The sequence below is a fragment of the Apodemus sylvaticus genome, chromosome 12, assembly GCF_947179515.1.
Source record: "Apodemus sylvaticus chromosome 12, mApoSyl1.1, whole genome shotgun sequence".
Classification (NCBI taxonomy): Eukaryota; Metazoa; Chordata; class Mammalia; order Rodentia; family Muridae; genus Apodemus; species Apodemus sylvaticus.
This window is the reverse complement of record NC_067483.1, coordinates 39,129,966-39,150,862: the sequence shown is the minus strand read 5'-3', so window position 1 is coordinate 39,150,862 and position 20,897 is coordinate 39,129,966. Positions and strand designations below refer to the sequence as shown.

At 49.1% G+C, this 20,897-nt stretch overlaps 1 protein-coding gene across 1 annotated transcript in view; it reads left to right on the top strand.

Annotated features, from left to right (window-relative positions):
• Nfasc (neurofascin) overlaps positions 1-20,897 on the top strand; it is a 168,750-nt gene that overhangs the window by 111,430 nt on the left and 36,423 nt on the right. The window contains exons 8-16 of the mRNA XM_052200479.1: positions 7,488-7,599; positions 8,018-8,202; positions 9,359-9,490; positions 16,041-16,184; positions 16,782-16,893; positions 17,199-17,365; positions 17,791-17,938; positions 19,153-19,277; positions 20,096-20,140. Of these exons, the coding sequence (XP_052056439.1) occupies positions 7,488-7,599; positions 8,018-8,202; positions 9,359-9,490; positions 16,041-16,184; positions 16,782-16,893; positions 17,199-17,365; positions 17,791-17,938; positions 19,153-19,277; positions 20,096-20,140 (1,170 nt within the window). The remainder of the gene's footprint in view (positions 1-7,487; positions 7,600-8,017; positions 8,203-9,358; positions 9,491-16,040; positions 16,185-16,781; positions 16,894-17,198; positions 17,366-17,790; positions 17,939-19,152; positions 19,278-20,095; positions 20,141-20,897) is intronic.

Here is a 20,897-nt window from a genome sequence, read left to right as displayed (position 1 = left end):
CCTGCCTCAGCCCCACTACCTGGTACCACCAGCCCCTTCATTCCACTGCGAACCAGTTCCCACCTTCCAGCCCACATCCATCCAAACTGACTTCCAAAGCAGCCAGGTCTTTCTCAACCAGCCACATTATCAGCAATGGTTCTGATCGTGAATCGCTGGCTGTAAAGCAGCCTGGGGGTGCAATTCAATGCCAGGCCCAGAAAAGAACTCCCTTGCCCTTTTACAATGGCTCGAGATGGGATTTGATCTGTCTTCAAATATGCAAATGTTCTAACACAGCCCCTGGCCTCCCCTAGGAACTTGGACTGTGTCCTGGCTTCTCAGGCTGTCTGCTTGACTTCCAGTCAGTCAGCTGCACACTCCCTCCCCTTGTGGGTACTGTCAGAACCTGAATCCTCGAACGGGGCAGCTAGAGAGTGAAAAAGCCACTTAGGGGCAGAGGTACATTTATGTGTCCTGTTCTAAAATGTCTTCGTCGAAGACTGAAGGACCAAAGCCTCTCTTTAGTCACTTACATTGGAGTGGCAGCCACTGATATTACTTTTTAGAGAAAGTTCCTGCCACTGGGTTTTCCAGAGAGCTCCGGGTCTCAGGCAGAGGACTCATTCTCTTATTTTGCCATCCTTACCCAAACTCTTCTTCAGAAACCTCCACCAGGGTCTCCCAGCAGAGGTCTATCAGGCTTTCCAGTGATGGCCACCTGATCGCGTGCATGGATGTATGAGTGTGTGTGCGCGCGCACACACAGGCATGCACGCACACATACCTATCCCCTGCAGTCTAGCTGCTGCCAGGCAGGTTTCTCTGTCCCCCGCAGGTCTCACTAACACTCCTTTTTCTCTAGCTGGTCTCACGCGGAGTCCTGGGGGGTGTGGGGGGAGAAGCTGGTTCAGAGCCAGCTACAAGATGCTACAAGACACTAATTCTTACCTCATTTGTTCAAAGTATAGATGGACCAGCCAAGCAGAGTTCAAGCCTAATAATCTTTACTTTCAAAATAATCTCGTTTTATTACTGCTTTCTTTTGCAGGATTTAACCACTTTGTTTTCTTTGAACTCCTTTGCGTTGATCGTTCGCTGCCAAGTGCATCCCTTTTCCAGCTGTGTCGTTTTCTTTTGCAAACCCCACTGGCGCTCTCCTCAGTTGTGATGTGGCTTTGCATTTCCGTTCTCTCCCTCCTCGTGTTCGCGCCCATCCCTGCTCCGTGCCTCCCTGTTTGCTCACCCTCTTTTGTTTATTGCAGACAACCCCTATAATGACTCGTCCTTAAGAAACCACCCTGACATATATAGTGGTGAGTCCGGGGAGTAACTTCTCCTGTCCTAATCCACTTTGGCTAACTTGACTGATACCATGATATTAACTCCTGCTGGGTGGCAGAGTGGACAGCTGGCCAGGCCAGGTGCCAAAGGGAACATCTCAGGACACTGCCCACCTGGAGCACGGTGGTCAGTGGGAGTCTGAGGTGGGCTCCCATCGAAAGGGTTTCCTCCACTGTGCAAGCCTCCGGTTGCTGAATTCTCAGAAGGTGGCTTCGAGCAAGGGAGCTCTCTCCATGAAGGACTCAGCGGAGACTTAGGAGTCAGTGACAGATGGCTGGAAAGCGGACGTTTGCATCACTGTGTCCAAAATATCTGAGGAGCAACTCGAGAGACGAGAGATTTGCGTCCAATTACAGTTCCAGAGCGCTTTGGTCCTTCGTGGTGGGACACAGGCACACAGTCACTATTGGCGGGAGTTTATGATGCTGTTCCCATCACAACAGACTAAGAAGCAGAAAGCAAGGCAGGAACTGAGGGCCAGATGTCCTTCAAAGACCCACCTCTAGTTATCCACCTTTACCAGCTAGACCACACCTCCTGAACATCCCACCCACCACTACATCAGCTCCATGAGCTGAGGACCAGCCCTGAGCCAGGGCAGGGGCACATTTCAGATTTAACAGTCACAGAGGCTATTTGAGAATAGTTGAGAGCCCACCATCAGGAGGTAGCATAAATAGCACAGCCAGCTTTTGTTGAGTTGACTCTTCAGTGTCTGGGTATGAATCGCCTGCTTTATAGCCTCCGCCCTCCTTTTTCCTGAGAGTACTTTGTCATAGCCAGCACACAGATCTCTTTGAAAGCTGGAGAGACAGCTCCACAGTTGAGAGCACTGACTGCGCTTACAGAGGACCCAGGTTTAATTTCTAGCACCCATATGGTGACTTAGACCCATTTGTAACCCACTTTCGTGGGATCCAACACCCTCCACTGGTCTCTGCAGGAGTCAGACATGCACACAGTGCACAGATGTCCATGCTGGAAAAATATACATAAGCATAAAATAAAAGTAAATATATCTTTTAAAAAACAGAGGTTTCTCTAGAAAATGATATTAAGAATCCAGGTCCAAGTTCTCTCTCTGGGTGAGTATACATGAAGCTGTCCCTGACACCCATGTCCCTGACATGCGTGCCTTTTCTCCCTTCTGGCAATGCATACAAGTCCAGCGCCCACCAGCCACATCTGCAAGTCATGCAACGATCACATTGAGTTATAGTTCTAGCAAGCCACAGCTGTCTGCTAGGTCTGATCAACGGGGAACTGGCCATTTGCACACCTGAGTCTCCGCTCACTGTGGCTTAAGGATGCCTCGCGTGCCTTGAATAATCATTAGGCTCGGCATTTACTAGACTTGACAAAGCAGCTGGTCCCATTATCAATTATGTGTCTGAGCTGAGTTCAGGTCCCCAAGGGGATCTTTGGGAACTCAGATAGGTAGGGATGTCTTTACTGAGGGTTCAAATACAAGCAACGAGCAGAGTCTGGCGTGGAGGATGGGCTGAGGAATGAGAGCTGGGGAAACAGAGGTTCCAACTTGGCACCAAAAGGCAAGAACCACGCTGAGACTTACTGACCAAGGAAGCAGGCCACCTTTGTTGGATTCTGGGGATTGTTTGTTTTCGAGGTAATGGAGCCAACCACCACTGTGTCAAAGGCGCTGCTGTGGAATGTGCTTTTTTTCTAAATCGAACCCCAAATGTCTATTGTTGGGAGTACTCTGAAACCCAGAACATATCAGAGCCCTTAGAGGTCACCTGGCTCAAGTTCTTCACTTTGTGGAAGGCAGGGGAATGTAAGGTTGTTCATCCACGGAAGACGGCTGAGTGATTTCAGCCTTATAACCCAGCTTTTCTCCAGAGGTCAGCATTTTTTTAGAAGAGATTTGAGAGGCACTCAGACTGTGAAAACAACAGAGCTCATGTGGAGACTGAGCCCTGGTCCTCGGTCCCCACCAGGACGGGGCTGGCCCAGCCTGAAGCTGCTGGTGAGGATGTAAAGCTAAGAGAAGGCACAAATTTAACAAAGGACAACCAAGCTGATGGTTTTAGAAAGAAAGAAAGAAAAAACCAAGAAAGTAAGGAACTTCTTCCTGAGTACTCAGAGCTCCTATCTAAGGGACCTTGTCCATGACAAATATCCAGTATGTACCTCTCTTTGGATCAAAAGATAACATGTCTCTTTTCTAGAAGCAGGGACACCCTGTCCTAATGATCTGCACAGAGAGTTGACATCCTCTGGACATGGACCAGAAGCCACCTCCCCTCTCTCTGATTGGCAGAGAAAGGCATTGGGGTTTCACTTTGTCCAGAAAGCAGGTGTTTTATAGTGTGTACCTGGAGCCACACTGCCTCCAGTCAAATCCAGTCTCCAGGACATACCGCCAGGCAATGCCAGGCAAGCCATTTAATGCTTTAGAACAAACTCTCATCTGCCAAATGGGTGGAGTACTAGCCTCAAAGATGTCTGTAAGGGTTAAAGAGGGTCCCGACTCATAGCTGCTAAGCTGCAGTACACATTAATGGTGTTAATATAGAACCCATTGCTGGATTTAAAGGGGGGAGTTTTGCGTGGACTGGATTGTATGTAGGCCATCTGTTTCTAAATTAAGGGAGATGCGGAGACTTTGAAGACAAGCCCGCCCGGGTGAGAAAGACAGGCACTCGTACAGGAGGAGAGCTGCTGCACAGGGAGAGACATTAGCGTACACTAGAGAAATCAGAGCTGCCAGTTTTCGAGTGCTGCTAAGAACTGAGTAAAGAAAGAGGCTGCAACTTTTGCATGCAAGATTCAGATTAATTTTACAGAAGTTTCCTAACAGCAAAACACACCAAATGTTTCTAGACCAAGAGACCACACACACACACACACACACACACACACACACACACATCTTTTGCTCAGCCATTCCTGGGACCAGAAAGAGGGATGGGGTGCCAGGAGGCCTGCTTCACGTGTCTCTAGTTCCCAGTTCTGAGAACTGAAGGCAGCAGAGAGAAGTGGATATAGGGCCCAGATGCCACAGAAAGTTCCGTTTGGCAAAGGTCCCCAGATGCATCTGAGGTCTTTAACTGTCTTCTTCTGGCGTGTTCTACTGAGTGAAGGGAACAACTAAGTCTGTCAGCACATTTTCGGTAGAAGTCAGCCAGAAACTGTTTCTCATTTGACCCTTTAAAGCCAATTTGATTAAAGTGGGGTCATGACCTGATGTCCCCTGACTGACCATCTGGCTCTAGGGATCCATGAGTTCTTTCTGTGCCACAGCTTCCAAGAGCCACCCTCAGGCAGCTTTTGTTGAATTTATGAGCTTGCCATCTAAATCTTGAATTTTTTTTTTATTTTTTTTTTGGTATCAGCGTAGACCCAGCCTGAACTGGAATTGGGCAGAGCATCCCTGTCTCCAGAGTGAAAAGAGCTGTCCTAGCTAAAGAGACATCTTTCACCACAAAGAGCCTCACTCAAAAGTAACCTTCCTCTTGGTAGTTACTGATTCCTGTGTCTCCTTCAAGGAAAGAAACCAGGCGCCCTCCCTTGGGAACAGGGGCTCCCAAAGTCACCAACCAGATCCTCTTCCTTACGTTTTTTGTGATTCCCTCCTGCACAGCTGACATTTTTCAAAACCTCCCTTCAGCTCCAGCCTCCTTGTTCCTCTATAAAGCCCCTAGTCACCATGGTCCTCCTGCGAGATTCCTGAGTCCCTGAGAATCCAGTGGAGATGCTCTGGACCTGATCACCCCCTCCCCAGCTTTTTGGCTCTGAGCTCATCAGTTGCCGCCAAGGAAAGCTGGGATCTTAGGTGCTGAGAAGAGTAAAATAGACCAGAGCAGTTCACAGAGGTCAAAACGCCCTTCCCCTTCACCTCTCGGCCTTTGGACTTTGGGTTTCTTTGATTGGCGTTATTAAAAACATTCTGAAACTGCCTGTCAGAAATGGGGACAAAGTAACATCTGTAGCTTCAGGCTGAGAGGCACCCAGGACAACACAGCTCAGAATCCAAAACAGCAAACTTGTGAGCTTGGGGCAAGTCTGTTAACTTCACAGAAATTCCGTTTCCTTTGCTAAAAACACAGAAATGGTAACATTTATTGTGAGAATTAAACACGCTGACCCTGCAGACCAACCAGTCACAGCACTTGGCCCTTATTAAATACTTACTGGGCGGTGATGGCTCCTCTGACTTGCAGGTTAATCTTTCATTTCCTTTGAACAGGGCTTGCTTTTTAGTTGCTACTTCCTCCCTAAGATACTTCTGCGGGTTGGTACCCCACACCCTGTACTGTGTGGTTCTGCCATATGTAGCTTCTCTCCGTTCACACGCCTGTGTGTCATGATGGCCGGAGCAGGACTCAGAGCTAATCATCTTCCTGATCCCCATCCTTGCTGCTTCTGTGATGTGCTGCATGCTAGGGGAGGGGCTCAATGCTGCATGCTGCGGAGTGAATTGAGTGTCCAGAGGGTCACAGACTGGCTCCTGTAGATGTTTCTTGTGTGGAATGGGTGTGGACAGACTCACCCACTTGATATGAACCTTCTGCCCTGGAATCTCTCTGTCCTTTCGGTGCCCATGACGGTGGGTGTTTGTTTGTTTGTTTGTTTGTTTGTTTTTGTGACTGTGTGATGGGAAGAAGCTGCTGCTTCTTGCCTACTGAGAGTGGATGCTGCTAGGTCTGCAGGTATAGACAGTAACCTACTAACCACTTAATGGATTAACCCTGCAGTGTGTGTGTGTGTGTGTGTGTGTGTGTGTGTGTGTGTGTGTGTGTGTGCTGCTGTGATAGATGAGACCCTGTGGAAGTAAACTCTCGCCTCCTTTCTTGTTTCCTCTTCCCCTTTAACTTGTCAGCTCCACAAATATTTCCTGAACACGTGCCACATGCCATCTCTTCTGTTGTGCCAGTCGCCCAAATACCTCTGTATGTGTTTTAACATTTCTTCCCTTGACAAAAAGATAAAAGATAAATCAATTCTGTGAGATGTTTCCCAATGGCTAATGAAGAGAAGCGGGCATCCTCAGGACGGGAGTCTCCCTGATTCATCCAGATACCTGCAGAGGAAGCCAGCTTCCGAAGGAAGCACAAGTTACTGAGTCTGGATACCCACCAGCTAGTCCCACCCCACCAGCAGCAGTTAAGCCCGGATGGATGCCCTTGTTCCCACTCCAGGCATCCCAAGGACTCCTAGCTCCTACCTAGCAGCTCTGCCTCCTGCTCTTTCCCACTTGTCTGGCTGAGCCCACGACCCATAGTGGCTCAGGCTTATATTTGTCTTTTGGCCTTCCTGTGTCTGAGGCAATTGTTTCCTCCAGTTTCCTGTTTGACTGGGATTTCTGGTTGAACATTTATTTATTTTTACCCATTTTCATGGAGTTGGGCAAAGAGTATAGGAAACAAGTGAGACTTGGGTCCACTCTCCATGGATGCACCTTCCGTGCACGGATGCACGGATGGATGGATGGTCCCTTCCTTCGGGGTCGGTGTGAGGACCACCCAGCCTCTCACACCTGTGTGGAAGATTTCTGCCCATCTGATGGCTGCTCTAGCCTAGCTGACCTGTGGATCGCCTTCCCCGATCCGGCTGCCATTCACCCCACCTACACCCACCGCATCTCTCATGCAGTCAAGTGTGAGGAGGCAGAGTGGCCTTGAGCCCAGACAGCTTTCCAATCATCTCTCCTCGTTCATCTCTGTGTCTTTGCTAAGCCGTTAATAATTCTCTGTTTATCTGGGGCCTTGCTGCTTCACGCCAGCTCCTTATCATGGACCCAAAGAGCAGGTTGCTTGTCCTTGTCCCCAACCTATGGCTTCTTTTTCTTCCATGGAGGGAAGGATAGACCCTGATGCTGAGATGACGTGACCTGGAGCCCCTCTATCCCATCTCAGATACCAGAGATGGGCCTCTCAATGCCCCACAGCCCCTCCCTGTCCCAGAGGAAGGGCAGGGCTTCTGGGCTCCTCTCAGCAGAACCTGGAACTGGTTACATACATATGCTGGTGAAGCAGAGGACCCCTAAGCTCCCAAACACATCTTTTAAAGACACTCAGATCCTGGGGGTGGCTTGGGCTGGAAGGACCCAGCCATGGGGTCTGATGACACTTCTTTCTAACCCAGTAATGTTGGCACACCTGGGCTGGAGGCTCACAGGAGTTTGTTCTGTCCTGTTTCAGCCCGAGGAGTTGCAGAAAGAACGCCTAGCTTCATGTATCCCCAAGGCACTTCAAGCAGTCAGATGGTACTACGCGGCATGGACCTGCTGCTGGAGTGCATTGCCTCTGGGGTGTACGTACAGTCTGAACCATCTTCTAGCCCTGCTCATGAAGGATGGGTGGGCATCAGTCCACATGTTTTGGAGGCAGACCAGTTACGGGGAAAGGGAAAGGCAGCCGGCCCAAGAGCAGAACACTGTATGTCTCTCATCCACATCCCGCTATGGCTGTCTTTGCTTTGGGAAAGGAGAAAAAGGCAATGGCTTGGCATGCTGCAGATGCTGCAGAATCTCATGCTACCTTAGCTCTACCTTGCTGTGGATACCCTGTGGCCAGACAGTGTCCTCTAAATAGGAAAGCCCAGGTTTTAGAGGGTATACATACACCTCCCTCCTGGGCCCAAGTCCACTTTTAGGATGTCTGGATGTCAGGCTCTGTAGAAGACACTTTCAGTAACGGGTCCTTTGTTTTCTGATCGACCCCTGCACTAGCCCAACACCAGACATTGCATGGTACAAGAAAGGTGGGGACCTCCCATCTGACAAGGCCAAGTTCGAGAACTTTAACAAGGCTCTGCGCATCACCAATGTCTCCGAAGAGGACTCCGGGGAATATTTCTGCCTGGCCTCCAACAAGATGGGCAGCATCCGGCACACGATCTCGGTGAGAGTAAAGGGTACGTTGTGTGTATTTCTCATTATGATTATGTTGCCAGCCCTGAACGCAAATGTCATGACACCCTTCCCGCTGTGGCTGGGGGGCAGAGGGAGCGGGGAATTTCCAGGGTCCTGGCTAATGGTAACGCCGGGCTGCCATGGGGGTATCTATCACTCCTGGGCGTGCAACTACATGCATTCATGGGCGTGGATACTGGGGGAAGGAAGTTTACCTTGGTGTTTGCCCAGCTCTGGGCTCTCTCTTCAAGTGAGATTCATCACAGAGCCTTTTCTTTCATTTTGCATTCCCATCTGTGGTGTGTCGTCTCAGCCTGTGCTGTCTGTGTTGTATGCATGGCACTGTGCCTCTTCCTCAGGATGGGAATCATCATGGACCAAATCATTTTTAAGCCATTTTGCTCTCCTCAAAGCAGATACAGCTCACCTGAGCTGTCTCCACACTGTAGCTCCTGTCCTTGTGGGTCCCTGTTATATGATGGGCTGTGTGGGTGATTGCTCACATGTAGATGGGGAGGTTGAGGGCTTAGGGGCTGAGGACAACCCTCTTGGCATACACTTGGCTGATCACATGACCTTGTCCTCAGCACTATACACACACACACACACACACACACACACACACACTAATGCATTCTCATTCTTTTTGGTGAGTAACACAATTTTGGAGCCTTTAATCTATAAGTTTCTTTTCTCAGGAATGTTTCTCAGGAACATTCTCAGAATGTTCACAAAAAATTGTCCAAATAATGGGAAGGCGTGAACAGCCAAGAATTACTCTAAGCAGAGTTCAATGTGCCTGAAAGAAAAAAGTTTAAGACTTTCCAGTCCCTATAACAACAGAATCCCAACGGGTGTGACCAAGCACGTCACCAACGCCCCTGATCTCTCAGAGCCTCGGCCACTCTGTTCCCCGACAGCTTGGCTGCAGTAGGTCCGAGTGGTCGCCAGCATCCCTACATTTTAAATGCCTTTTGCAGCATTCTAACAAGCAGCTCTGTGGGTTCAGATGACCGGCCACCTGCGGGCTGAACTGGGCTGTCGTCCTGAGGGTGAATGAATGATCGGGCTGGGACTTAGTGCTCGCCCTCACACGGAGCCCACCTGGCTTCTCGAGCCTGGCCTGTGCCATCTACCTCTGCCTGCCTCGCCTTTCAGCTGCTCCATACTGGCTGGACGAACCCAAGAACCTGATCCTGGCTCCCGGTGAAGATGGGAGGCTGGTGTGCCGAGCCAATGGGAACCCGAAGCCGACCGTGCAGTGGATGGTGAACGGAGAGCCTTTGCAATGTGAGTCCAGCTGCTGTCCCACTCCGCCCTTCCCCTCCCCCCTCAGAGGCTTTGTTGGCGAGCCAGATGTTGCCAACGTGAAGGAGATGGATGGCTCGTTGGCATTGCTTCCGGCAACCTTCCCCTGCAGGCATCTCAGAAGTAGAGAGCCTTCCTTAGGGTTCTGACAGAACCAGAGGCTAAGTAGCCTAGAGCCTGCAGTCATGTTCCCGTGTTTAGAGATCTGTGATTCTTTGTGGTCTTCTTAACCTTTGCTTTCTGCCCGGTAACTCTAAGAACCCAGTTTAGAAACTAAACACTGAAGCCTCAACACAGGTTTGGACTCTGAGTGGTAGGTGAGGCTTAGAAGGTTATTAAGTCTATTGTCATTAACCACTGATGGATCTAAGTCTTACTCTCTAACAAAGGCCACTTCAAAGGCAGAGTTATGTGACTGCATGGAAGACCGTGGCAAGGAAAAACAAAACCTAAGTATTTGGGGGAAACCAGTCCTGTCCAGATGGATTGAGTAGGGGTCCCGAGATCCCTTTGAGCTGATGAAGTTGGTCTGGTTCTCACCTTGTGTTCTGTCCAGTTGTTTTACTTTTTACATGTCTAGTCATTCACTTCTTGAAGGAGTTGGGGAGATGTAAGCAGGGATATCAGCTTGTGAGGTGGGAACTCAGAGGCCGCAGAAGGAAGCTTCCTCAGTGTGCTGCGGCTTAGGGGAAAAGGCAGGAAAAGAGGAGTGAGTGAGACACAGCCAGGAGAGCACCTGATGCTCGCAAGAAGAAAATGGTGACCAAGTGTGCACAGCAGCCTCAGCCCAGGTGACCAAGTGTGCACAGTACCTCAGCCCAGGTGACCAAGTGTGCACAGCACCTCAGCCCAGGTGACCAAGTGTGCACAGTGGCTCAGCCCAGGTGACCAAGTGTGCACAGCAGCCTCAGCCCAGGTGACCAAGTGTGCACAGTGGCTCAGCCCAGGTCACCAAGTGTGCACAGTGCCTCAGCACAGGTAACCAAGTGTGCAGAGCACACTTCTATACCTTCCTAGTGCTGCAAACATTTAATACAGTTCTCTCATGTTATATGATCTTCCCCCCAACCATATAATTATTTTCTTGCTACTTCATAACTGTGATTTTGCTACTGTTGTGAAATCATAAAGTAAATATCTGATATGCAGAATATCTGATATGCAGCCCCTTTAGATCCACAGGTTGAGAAACACTAGTGTATAGGAAGGTAAGGTAGTATCACCCTCAGGGGAATAATTGTGGCGTTTTAAAAGTCTCGAGCCTGAGGTCAGTGGGCGGATCGACGTCTGCAAACGCCCATCGGTTCCATCTAACCTCTTGACAAGCACAGTCATGTCCACGGCAGGCAGGCTGACGCTGCAGGGCGTGGAGAAAACATGGCAGGGGCACCTGTATCAGGGAGCCGTGCCTCTGTCCCCCACCCAGTGTCCCTGGGAGACACTTCCGGCTAGAACATTTTCCACCCCAGGGTACACGAACTGTGGAGCCCAGAGGAGTGAAAGAACCCAGCCCACAGACCACAAAGCTAAGAATGGTTCACAGTGGCCCATGGTGTGCAGAGAAGGGAACCTCTGAGGGAAGAGAGCTCTGGCAGGCACACTTCTGCTCCCGAAGCAAGCTCAATACCAACACAAACCTCTGAAGAAACCAGGGTTCCCAGCAGATCCAGACCCACTAAATGTGGTGGGTCTTGGCCTTCAAAACCCCAGGAAGAAATTGCTCTAACTTCTTTGCCTCCTCCCCCACCCCCCCAAATTTCAGTTGTTGTTTTTTTTTTTTCCTGCACTTTTAGGAGACTTTTTACTTCAGCTTATTTTTAAAAACTTTTTTGCTTGATATTGTATTCTTCTCACATTTATCTACTTGTGCTCAGGCATTTTCCATTGTTAATATTTCCTTTTTTAGCATCTTGTGCTTCTCCTTTTTCTTTTTTACTATACATTTACATTTACTATCCTTTATCTTAGTTTTCAAATAAAGGCTGTGTGTGTATGTCTGGGTGTCTGTCTGTGTGTCTGTCTGTGTGTGTCTGTCTGTGTGCTGTGTGTGTGTGTCCAGGTTCATATATGCCAGAGGACAACTTTAAGAGTTATTCATCAGGAGCTGTTATCTTGTTTTTAGAGACAAGGTCTCTGACTAGCCTAGAATTTGCCAAGTAGGCTGGACTGGCTGGCCAGGGAACTCCGGTGTCTTTGCCTCCCTGGTGCTGGGATTAGAAATGTGTATCACTACATCTGGCTTTTTTTATGTGGACTCTGAGATCAAAGCCAGGCCCTGTGATTATGCAGCAAGCAATTTGTTGACCGAGCAATATCCCCATCCGGAAACAGTACATTGTGTTCTGTTTCATTCCCTTTCTTACGTTTATCTCGCCTTCTCTACTGACTGCTCCCCTGGAGATCCTGTATCTGTGTGCTGCGTTCTTTCCTCTCCATCCTCATGTGCTAAGCACACCTCTTCGTTGTCTTTCCTTCTATCTGACCTTGATTCCATGTATTTTCCCCCTCTTTTTCTCATCCATTGACTATTTTTGTATATACTCTAAATAATTTTCAACTTCATAGCACATACTACATTATTTTACCATTTTCTGTTCTACAGCCATTCATGATGCACCCATGGGCTTTAACCAATATTAAGTGTATTTCTATGCCAAGTATGGCTTGGTGTGGTTGCTGTCCTGGCAATTTGTTGTGTCCTCTCTGGATGGTGCTGGGAATTAACCCCTTAAAAGCTCAATAAGACACACAAATGAACTTGGAAGAACTATCCAGGTCAATGGATGTGTACATTATGACTCAGACACACCAGAAACATGAACAGACATGTCAGCTCATCTCCCACAGAGGGAACCTGATTCCTCAGAAGAACTCAAAGAGGTGAAATTAGCAAATTACATTCCCAAGATTCACTAAATAAGTATTTAAAAAGGAGGTAAATTCATAGGAAAGATAAGGACATTTTAGGACAAATACAAATTGAAGCAATTCTTGACTATCAACCCACTCTGCAGAAATGCTAAAGAAATGCTAAACACAAAGAGAAATATAGTCTAAGTCAAGAGAACCCAGTAGAGAATATAATTTTCTTGTATAGAATAGATGAATAAGAAAAACTAAGAAAGATTCCATCCTGTCCAGCATAGTCAATTAACAAGCCCCTGATACGAAAGACAAAGGATGCCACTACATACTTAGTAAAGGAAACACTCCATCAAGAACAGAAAATAACTGTAAATATATATGCATTGATTGCTAGAGCTTCCCATTTCATAGAGCAAGCATTCTATGTATGTGTATAAAAGGACAATACAATAGTAGTGGGTGACCATAATATCCCATCTCATCAATAGTAGGCCATCTAGACTTAGAGTCAGTAAAGAAACGTCAGTGTTAATCCACACCCAAGATCAAATGGATGACTTGTTAGCATTTACAGGAAAATCCACTCAATGGCTGCAAAATAGACATTTGTCTCTGTAATCCATGAAGCTTCCACTAAAATAGATCACATCTTAGTGGAATGCCATAAACAAGTTTCAATAATACAAAAGAACTGGAACCACTGCTTGTATCTATTCGGGGTACAGAAAATTATGCCTGGAACCCAATAAGGAAAAACCCACAGAAGCTCACAAATGCCCTCTTGAATGAGCAGTGGGCCACTGAAGAAATCTGTGAGGAAAACTTGAAAGATTCTGAGAATCAAATGAAAAAATAAAACCTCAACTGGTCAGAACCTTTGGAATCCAAAAAGGCGGTTCTCAGAGGAACATTCATAGCTTCAAGCTTGTATACAGAAAGACCTCATATAAATAACTCAAGGATGAACCTCAAGGCCTCAGGGAAACAAGAACAATACAAACCCCAAAGAGGTAGATAGAAAGAAATAGCAAAAGTCAGAGAAGAAATTAATGAAATGGAGCGGAAAGGAACAGTACTGAGTCTCAGTAAAACCAATAGTGTCGTTGTTGGAAAAATAAATGAGATTGACAAATTCTTACCAATGAACCAGAAGAAAGAGAGGATACCAAAATGAATAAAGCCAGACATAAAGGGGAGGCATCACAACAGATTTCAATGAAATCGAGAGAATATTTAGGACATAGTTTAAGAAAACATAAAATTTGAAAAGCCTAGAAGAAATAGGTAAGATCTAGATGCCTGTCACCTACCAAAATTAAATCAAGAGAGTATGAGCAACTTAATCCCAGATCCCAAAGAAGTAATAAAGTGGGGATCTGGACAAGGCAGGACTCACTGCTGAATTCTACCAGAACTGTAAGGAAATGCTAACACCAGCACTTCTCAAACTGCTCCTGAAGTAAAAAAAAAAAGGAATGCTAACAGACTCATTCTATGAAGTCTGCCTTGCTCTAATGTCAAGCTTGGCAAGGACATGCACACAAACTGTAAAGCTGGACATGATGGACGGCTCAAGAGGCTGAAAGGAGACTGGGGGGTGGAAATGAGGGGAGCAGTGTGGGGGGATGGGAGTTAGTGGGGGGGAGAGTTTGACCAAAGTGCATTGGTATATATGTATGAGAATATCACCCCATAACTTTAGTATGCTAAACAGAAAAATCATTTTAAAAATAGCCAAGGAAAGGAACAGGTGGAGAAGCAGAGGAGACAGGCAAAGCAGGGAGGCAGCTCGCTGGGTACCAGGTTTGCATCCTCACAAACACAGCAGGGGAGAAACCAAGCTCTGAGTTGCAGGAGGCCACAGAGACCATAAGGAGGGGAGCTGTAGACGTCGTTGGACTGCAGTGGTCTTGCACTTGCTAAAACTGAATCTGTGTCTGTCCCCAGGGAGTCTCATTGCCCCATCATGAGCAAAGGTGTAGCCCCAGCCTGTGGGCCACTCTCCTCTGTCTTTATAGACTTCGGGGGAAGCAGGCAGTGGTGGTCCACTTCAGAGCTTTGTCCTGTAGATACGTCCTGGAGCTGATAGCTGAGTCTCAGCTCTGGGGTGATCTATCAGTCTCTGCAGGAAGTGCCTAAGAGAAGTGACTGGCAGGGAAACTGGGTTCATGAAATTAGCCAGGCAAGGATGTGTTTGCGTTGGTGGCGCCACTTCCCGGGGGTGGCTTTTGCTGAGTAGGTCCCAGGGTAGGTGATAAGGACACAGACTCTGCCTTCATTGACTGTCTGCTGAGTCCCCAGATTCTCATCTGTTGGGTGGCGCCGTAGGGCCAGACTCCTGTTCCCTTGTAGGTCTGAGAAATCCCAGTGAGTCTCAGCCTCAGCAAGCCAAAGTGCTTGCTTCCAGGCGCAGACATTTCCAGCTGTTACAAGTGAAAAAAGTGACTTTTCTTTACATTTCTGTAAAACTTTTGTTTTATAGCTCCTTGTCATTCCCTCCCTTTCATTCTTCCTCCTCATGGGGAAGACTGGAATGGTGTTCCCTCAGGACAGATGTATTACTGGATTTGTCCCAAGTCCCAGAGTGACATCCGGACAGGACCTACAGCTTCCCAAACCCAGCAACTCCGGAGAACTGTTAACCAGAATGGCCTCTCTCTATGTAGGCTACTTGTCTTAGGAAGACCTTTTTGCAAGCATGAAGACTCAGCCAGCCTGAAGCTCTTGCCAGTGGGCAGCTTTTTTGTATGAAAGAGGTTCTGCCCAAAGGATAGGAAGATGGTGGGTTTGGGCCATTTGGATGTTACTACTATTCTTGCCAACGCACATTGGATTAAGATCATAATGGACAAATGTCAGACACGGTGACTCATGCCCACCATCCTAATGATTAGTGGCTAAAGCAGGAGGATTGCTGTGAGTGTAAGTCTAGTCTGGGCTACATAAAGAGTTCAAGGCCAACAAGAACTCTCAGAAAACGAATCGATTGACTAAATAAATTGAGTGAAAACACTAACAGTTAGTAACAGTTAGCTTGCGTTAGTCCCTTACACCTGTATGAAAAGTCTCAGGATGTCATCACAAAATCCATGAGGCAGTGGGTTGTCTCACTAAGCAGGAACTGAAGCAGTGCTGACAACACAGACTGGAGATGTGGTTAGATTCCTGTTTACAAAGTCTGTTTCCATAGCTTTTGTTTTGTTTTTTTTTGTTTTTTTTTTTTTTGGTTTTATGGATTTGGTTTTTTTTTTTTTTTCAAGACAGGGTTTCTCTGTGTTGCCCTGGCTGTCCTGGAACTCACTCTGTAGACCAGGCTGGCCTCGAACTCAGAAATCCACCTGCCTCTGCCTCCCAGAGTGCTGGGATTACAGGCGAGCGCCACTACCGCCCGGCTCCATAGCTTTTATTTTCAACCACATCTGCCCAGCAAAGGGCTTGCAGAAAGCAAAGATTCAGGTTCCCACCAGATGATGGACGTGGAAACAAATTCCCACAGGGTCCAGGTCACACAGTTCGGCAGTGCTGAGTCTAGAAGCTGGGTCTTCTTGGGTTCACATTCCACAGAACCCTTAGCATACTTGGGACCCTGTCAAGAGAGAGAGAGCTCCCTGCATGCCCTTCACTCTGCCCCTTTCCATTTCTTATGAGAAGCCTCTCTTACCTGTAGCGGCACCACCCAATCCCAACCGTGAGGTGGCCGGAGACACTATCATCTTCCGGGATACTCAGATCAGCAGCAGGGCAGTGTACCAATGTAACACATCCAACGAACATGGCTACCTGCTGGCCAATGCCTTCGTCAGCGTGTTAGGTGAGTCTCTGCCCACTGGCAGTGGGGTCGCCCTGGGGTCTAGTGATGTCGTGAGGTACATGTTCTCTGCAGCCTAGGCGTGTTGGGCAGGCTTGGGGAGGTGTGGCTCATGAATGGAGGGGCTTGCCTGGGCTCATCCTATCAGAGACACTGCATAGGAAGTGCTTCTGAGCATGGCTGCTGGGCTCCTTGGGCAAGGAGAGGGCAGTGAGAACTGGTCGATACAGCGCGTCTCAGAGCTGTGGAGGACCGGCTCCAGAAGCTGTGGAATCCTTTGCAAAAGCTAGTCTGGATGTGGGACGAATGGGAGGCGGATGGATTCCCTCCTGACCTAAACAGTGAGGACGACATCCTTTGACATTGTAATGTGGCTGTGGTCTATAAATGTGATGGGCGGCATTTGTAATGGCCCTGGGACAGCTGAATCCCAGGGACTGTAGGTTAGAATCGGTTTCCCTTAGACGAGGCTTGTAAAAGGAAGGGACAGATGAGGGTATCTAGGTGTCTGGAAGGCTGTTGTACAGGCAGGAGCAAGGGAAGGAGGGGAAGGGTTGTGCTTCACACTCCTATTGGAGAATTGACCCTCTGGGGTTTCAGATGTACCCCCTCGGATGCTGTCTCCCCGGAACCAGCTCATCAGGGTGATCCTGTACAACCGGACACGGCTGGACTGTCCGTTCTTTGGATCTCCCATTCCAACACTCCGATGGTAAGTCCCAGGAGACCAGGTCTCCCCAGCAGGGGTAGTCCGTCTTTTTGCTTCCCTTCCGCCTTGCAGGCAGTATTCGGCAAAACCTGGGATCCTTAGACAGTCAAAGCTGGCCATCTGGGTGAAGCCCACGCTGTTCAGAGGGGCTGAGTCTTTCCACTCATGGTTATAGGCAGAGCCTGCAAGACTCAGGACCCTGTGTGTCCACCCCGAGCTCCCCAGTCCCCCGCCATGGGCTCTGCTGCTTCCTGGCTCCCTTGGACCAGTCCTTTCTCAGTATGCTGTGTTTGCTGCTCTGTTGTGAGGTTTAAGAACGGGCAAGGAAGCAACCTGGATGGTGGTAACTACCACGTCTACGAGAACGGCAGTCTAGAAATCAAGATGATTCGCAAAGAGGACCAAGGCATCTATACCTGTGTGGCCACCAACATCCTGGGCAAAGCTGAAAATCAAGTCCGCCTGGAGGTCAAGGGTAAGCAGGGGAGTTCGCTAGTGGGAGGTCAAGTGGGGCGATAAAGCCACGTTCACGGGTCTCCATAGTTCCTAGTGCTTTTGGAAATGCCCCTCCCTGCCTGAGGTCTGATCCTGGTGGACATCAGCATGTCCTCTCCGTGACTCCAGCTGACCCAAGTGTGGGAACACTGAGGCAGGCAGCCTGTCAACCTGATCCAGACGCTCACCTGCCTCCCCAAACCAGCACTCACTCACACCATGGATTTCTGAGCCTGAGAACTACTCAGGGGATTGTGATTACCCTACCCACAGGCGCTCCCCCCTGACCTTACAGCTGCACACTACGCCTGACGTCTCGAGCTCAGGCATGGAACACCGCCTGGCCACGGAGGGGCTGGTGGGCAGAGAAGGGGTCAGTGGTCAGCTTTCCGGTTGTCTTCACAGACCCCACCAGGATCTACCGGATGCCCGAGGACCAGGTGGCCAAGAGGGGCACCACGGTGCAGCTGGAGTGCCGCGTGAAGCACGACCCCTCCTTGAAGCTCACAGTCTCCTGGTTGAAGGACGACGAGCCGCTCTATATTGGAAACAGGTTCCTGCTCTGCATCTCCATTCCTAACGCGCACCTAAGGAGAAGTTCGCCCTTGCTTTCAGTGCCACGCATGTCACTAGGGAGCTACTAGGAGTGATGATGGCCTTGGTGACCTTTCCTCAGGGACAATCCCTGGAACCTTTTTTGCTCTCTCCTTTACCCCTTCTCTCCTATCTTCTGTCTTCCTCATCTCTTCTCCTCTTCTCACTTTTTTTTCTTTTTTTAAAGATCTAGTAACTGATTATGTAGTGTTCTGCCTGCATATATGCCTGACTGCCGGGAGAGGGCGCTAGATCTCATTACAGATGGATGTGAACCACAGTGTGGTTGCTGGGAATTGAACTCAGGACCTCTGGAAGAGCAGTCAGTGCTCTTAACCTCTGAGCCTTCTCTCCAGCTCCTCCTCTCACTTTCCTTCCTCCCCTTTCCATCCCCTCTTTTTCTCAAATTCCTTCAGCTCTGCTTGTAGTTCCCCCGCTCACCAGTAGAGGGCAGGTCTGGCCTCGTTGTCCTTATCCAGTGAGATTCCTGATGCTTCTCAGCTCTAAATCTCCTGGATGCTTTGGCAGTGCCCCCAGCTGCACCTCCCACACCACAGTTCTGATTTTATTGGTGTAAGGACTCGGGTGCTGATGGTATTTAATGGTCCCCTGTATATTTTGTAACATGTAGTCAGGATTGAGAACTGCTGATCCCATCTTCCGTTCCCAGGGCATTTTGCTGTCTCTAAGCTAGGCTGTAAGACCCCAGCCATTCCCAGTCTCACCCAGCTTTATGCGGGGCTTCACCCTGCCTGTGTGCAGGGCATCCAGCTCCCACTGATAATGAAAGCCGGGCAGCTGTCCTGTATTGCTCTGGGATGCCCCTCCCTTTGGTGGGAACATATGTAGGAGCTCAGAGAGTTGAAACAGTCCACAGGACAAAACACGTTGACCGGAAATGGAACGACACCAGCCTGCCTTGGGTTGTCAGTGTAATGGTACCTGAATTTGGACGTGTGTACAGCACAAGAAAGGTTCAGAGCCAGGTCCGGTGTGGATGCGGAGGACTCCCACATCCAGTCAGTGTTGAGATGGTCCTCACACTCCACCGGGAGCCGTGCTCTCTCCCACCTGGCCCAGCCTCCTCCTCACTCTCCCCTTGTGGGACAAAAGCATCAGCTATGCCTGACGTGTGAGCCACCCTCCTGCCAACCTCAGCCTGGCGTCTTGCAGGATGAAGAAGGAAGACGACTCCCTGACCATCTTTGGAGTGGCAGAGCGGGATCAAGGCAGCTACACATGTATGGCTAGCACCGAACTGGACCAGGACCTGGCAAAGGCCCAGCTCACTGTTCTAGGTAATATCTGTCCCCGACATCAACACTAACAGCCCTTCTCCCTGCTTCTCAGCAGCCACAGCGGCTGTGAGCGCTGGGTAACGCAGAGTCAGCAGGGCAATGCATAGTCAGCAGTGGTTAGGCGCAATGGCCTCTCTGGGTCTCTGGGTTAGGAGCTGCCACTCTCAAACAAGCTGAGGAGGGCAGGGCGGAGTTCTTCTCCTGGTGAGGTCCTTGACCTCCCAAGCCCGGATGAAAGGTGTGGAAACAGCAAAAGTGGAGTGACTTGTGCCTCGTCTGCTCTTTTAAGTTGACTTGAAGCAATGCTAGACCAAGATGATGATGATGATGATGATGATGATGATGTGTGTGTGTGTGTGTGTGTGTGTAGGTATAGTAGGGGGGGTGCACACTTCCATCACCTACTCCAGTTTCCTTCCCCTCCCATGCTGCTCCCAAGTGTTGGTGGCATTTCACACTGCCACACGCTGACTAAGATGATGCCACCCCTTCCTGTCCATGCTGGCCTGCAGAGAGCAAGCCGTTCCGTAACCCTTCCGGTGGAGCAGGCCCTCCGCTGCCATCGCTGTCCTATTCCCTCTCTGGACCCCAGCAGTGGAGTCCAAAATTGCTGGCCACGATGAGCCCAGATATGTTAACAGTACTAGGACAGGAAGAAGCCAGAAACTCCACTCCAGGCCATGGAGAAAGACAAGGGGTCAGCTGGGAGGTGGACTGCCCAGGGATAGCTGTACAGCCTCAGTCATCCATCCGCGTCCATCTAGAGCCCTTTAACCCTGATAACCTGTTAACCTGGATAACCCATCTTACCGTTGCAGCTGATCAGGCCACTCCAACTAACCGTTTGACTGCCCTGCCCAAAGGTAATTGGTACTAATCAAGGGCTCTGGTGCCCAGGGGTGGAATCCTGAGGAGGAATGTGCTGGTGGACAACACTTTCGTGTACCCTGCATGTGACCTCTGACCCTCAGACACCCACCGTCACCTGCTTTCCTGGCCCATGTCAATACTCCCTCTGCAGGTCTGGACCACCATTTTTCTCTCTCCACCACACTTAGCTCTCCCTTAAGGTGCCTGCTGTTGACCCCTAACTGCACCTCATGCGCCTAGTGGCCGGTCAGGAAAGCTTCCTCAGACATCTCTATAGGCTCATCAATTTTATTTTATTTTATTTTATTTTATTTTATTTTATTTTATTTGGATTTGGTTTTTTTCGAGGCAGGGTTTCTCTGTATAGCCCTGGCTGTCCTGGAACTCACTCTGTAGACCAGGCTGGCCTCGAACTCAGAAATCCGCCTGCCTCTGCCTCCCAGAGTGCTGGGATTACAGGTGTGCACCCCAACTACCCGGCATAGGCTCATCAATTTATAGACTGCCACACACCTACTGCTATGCATTTATGTGCCCCGCCCCCCCACATTCATGCACACACGCATGCACACACACATGCACCTACACACGCAGCACTGTGAACTTAAGTGACTCACTGACTAGAAGAGTAGATTTCAACCTTCCTAATGCAACAACCCTTTAATACAGTCCTCATGTTGTGGTGACCCCCCAAACCATAAATTATTTTTGTTCATTCTGTACAGACTACATAAGTATGTGCTGCTTCAT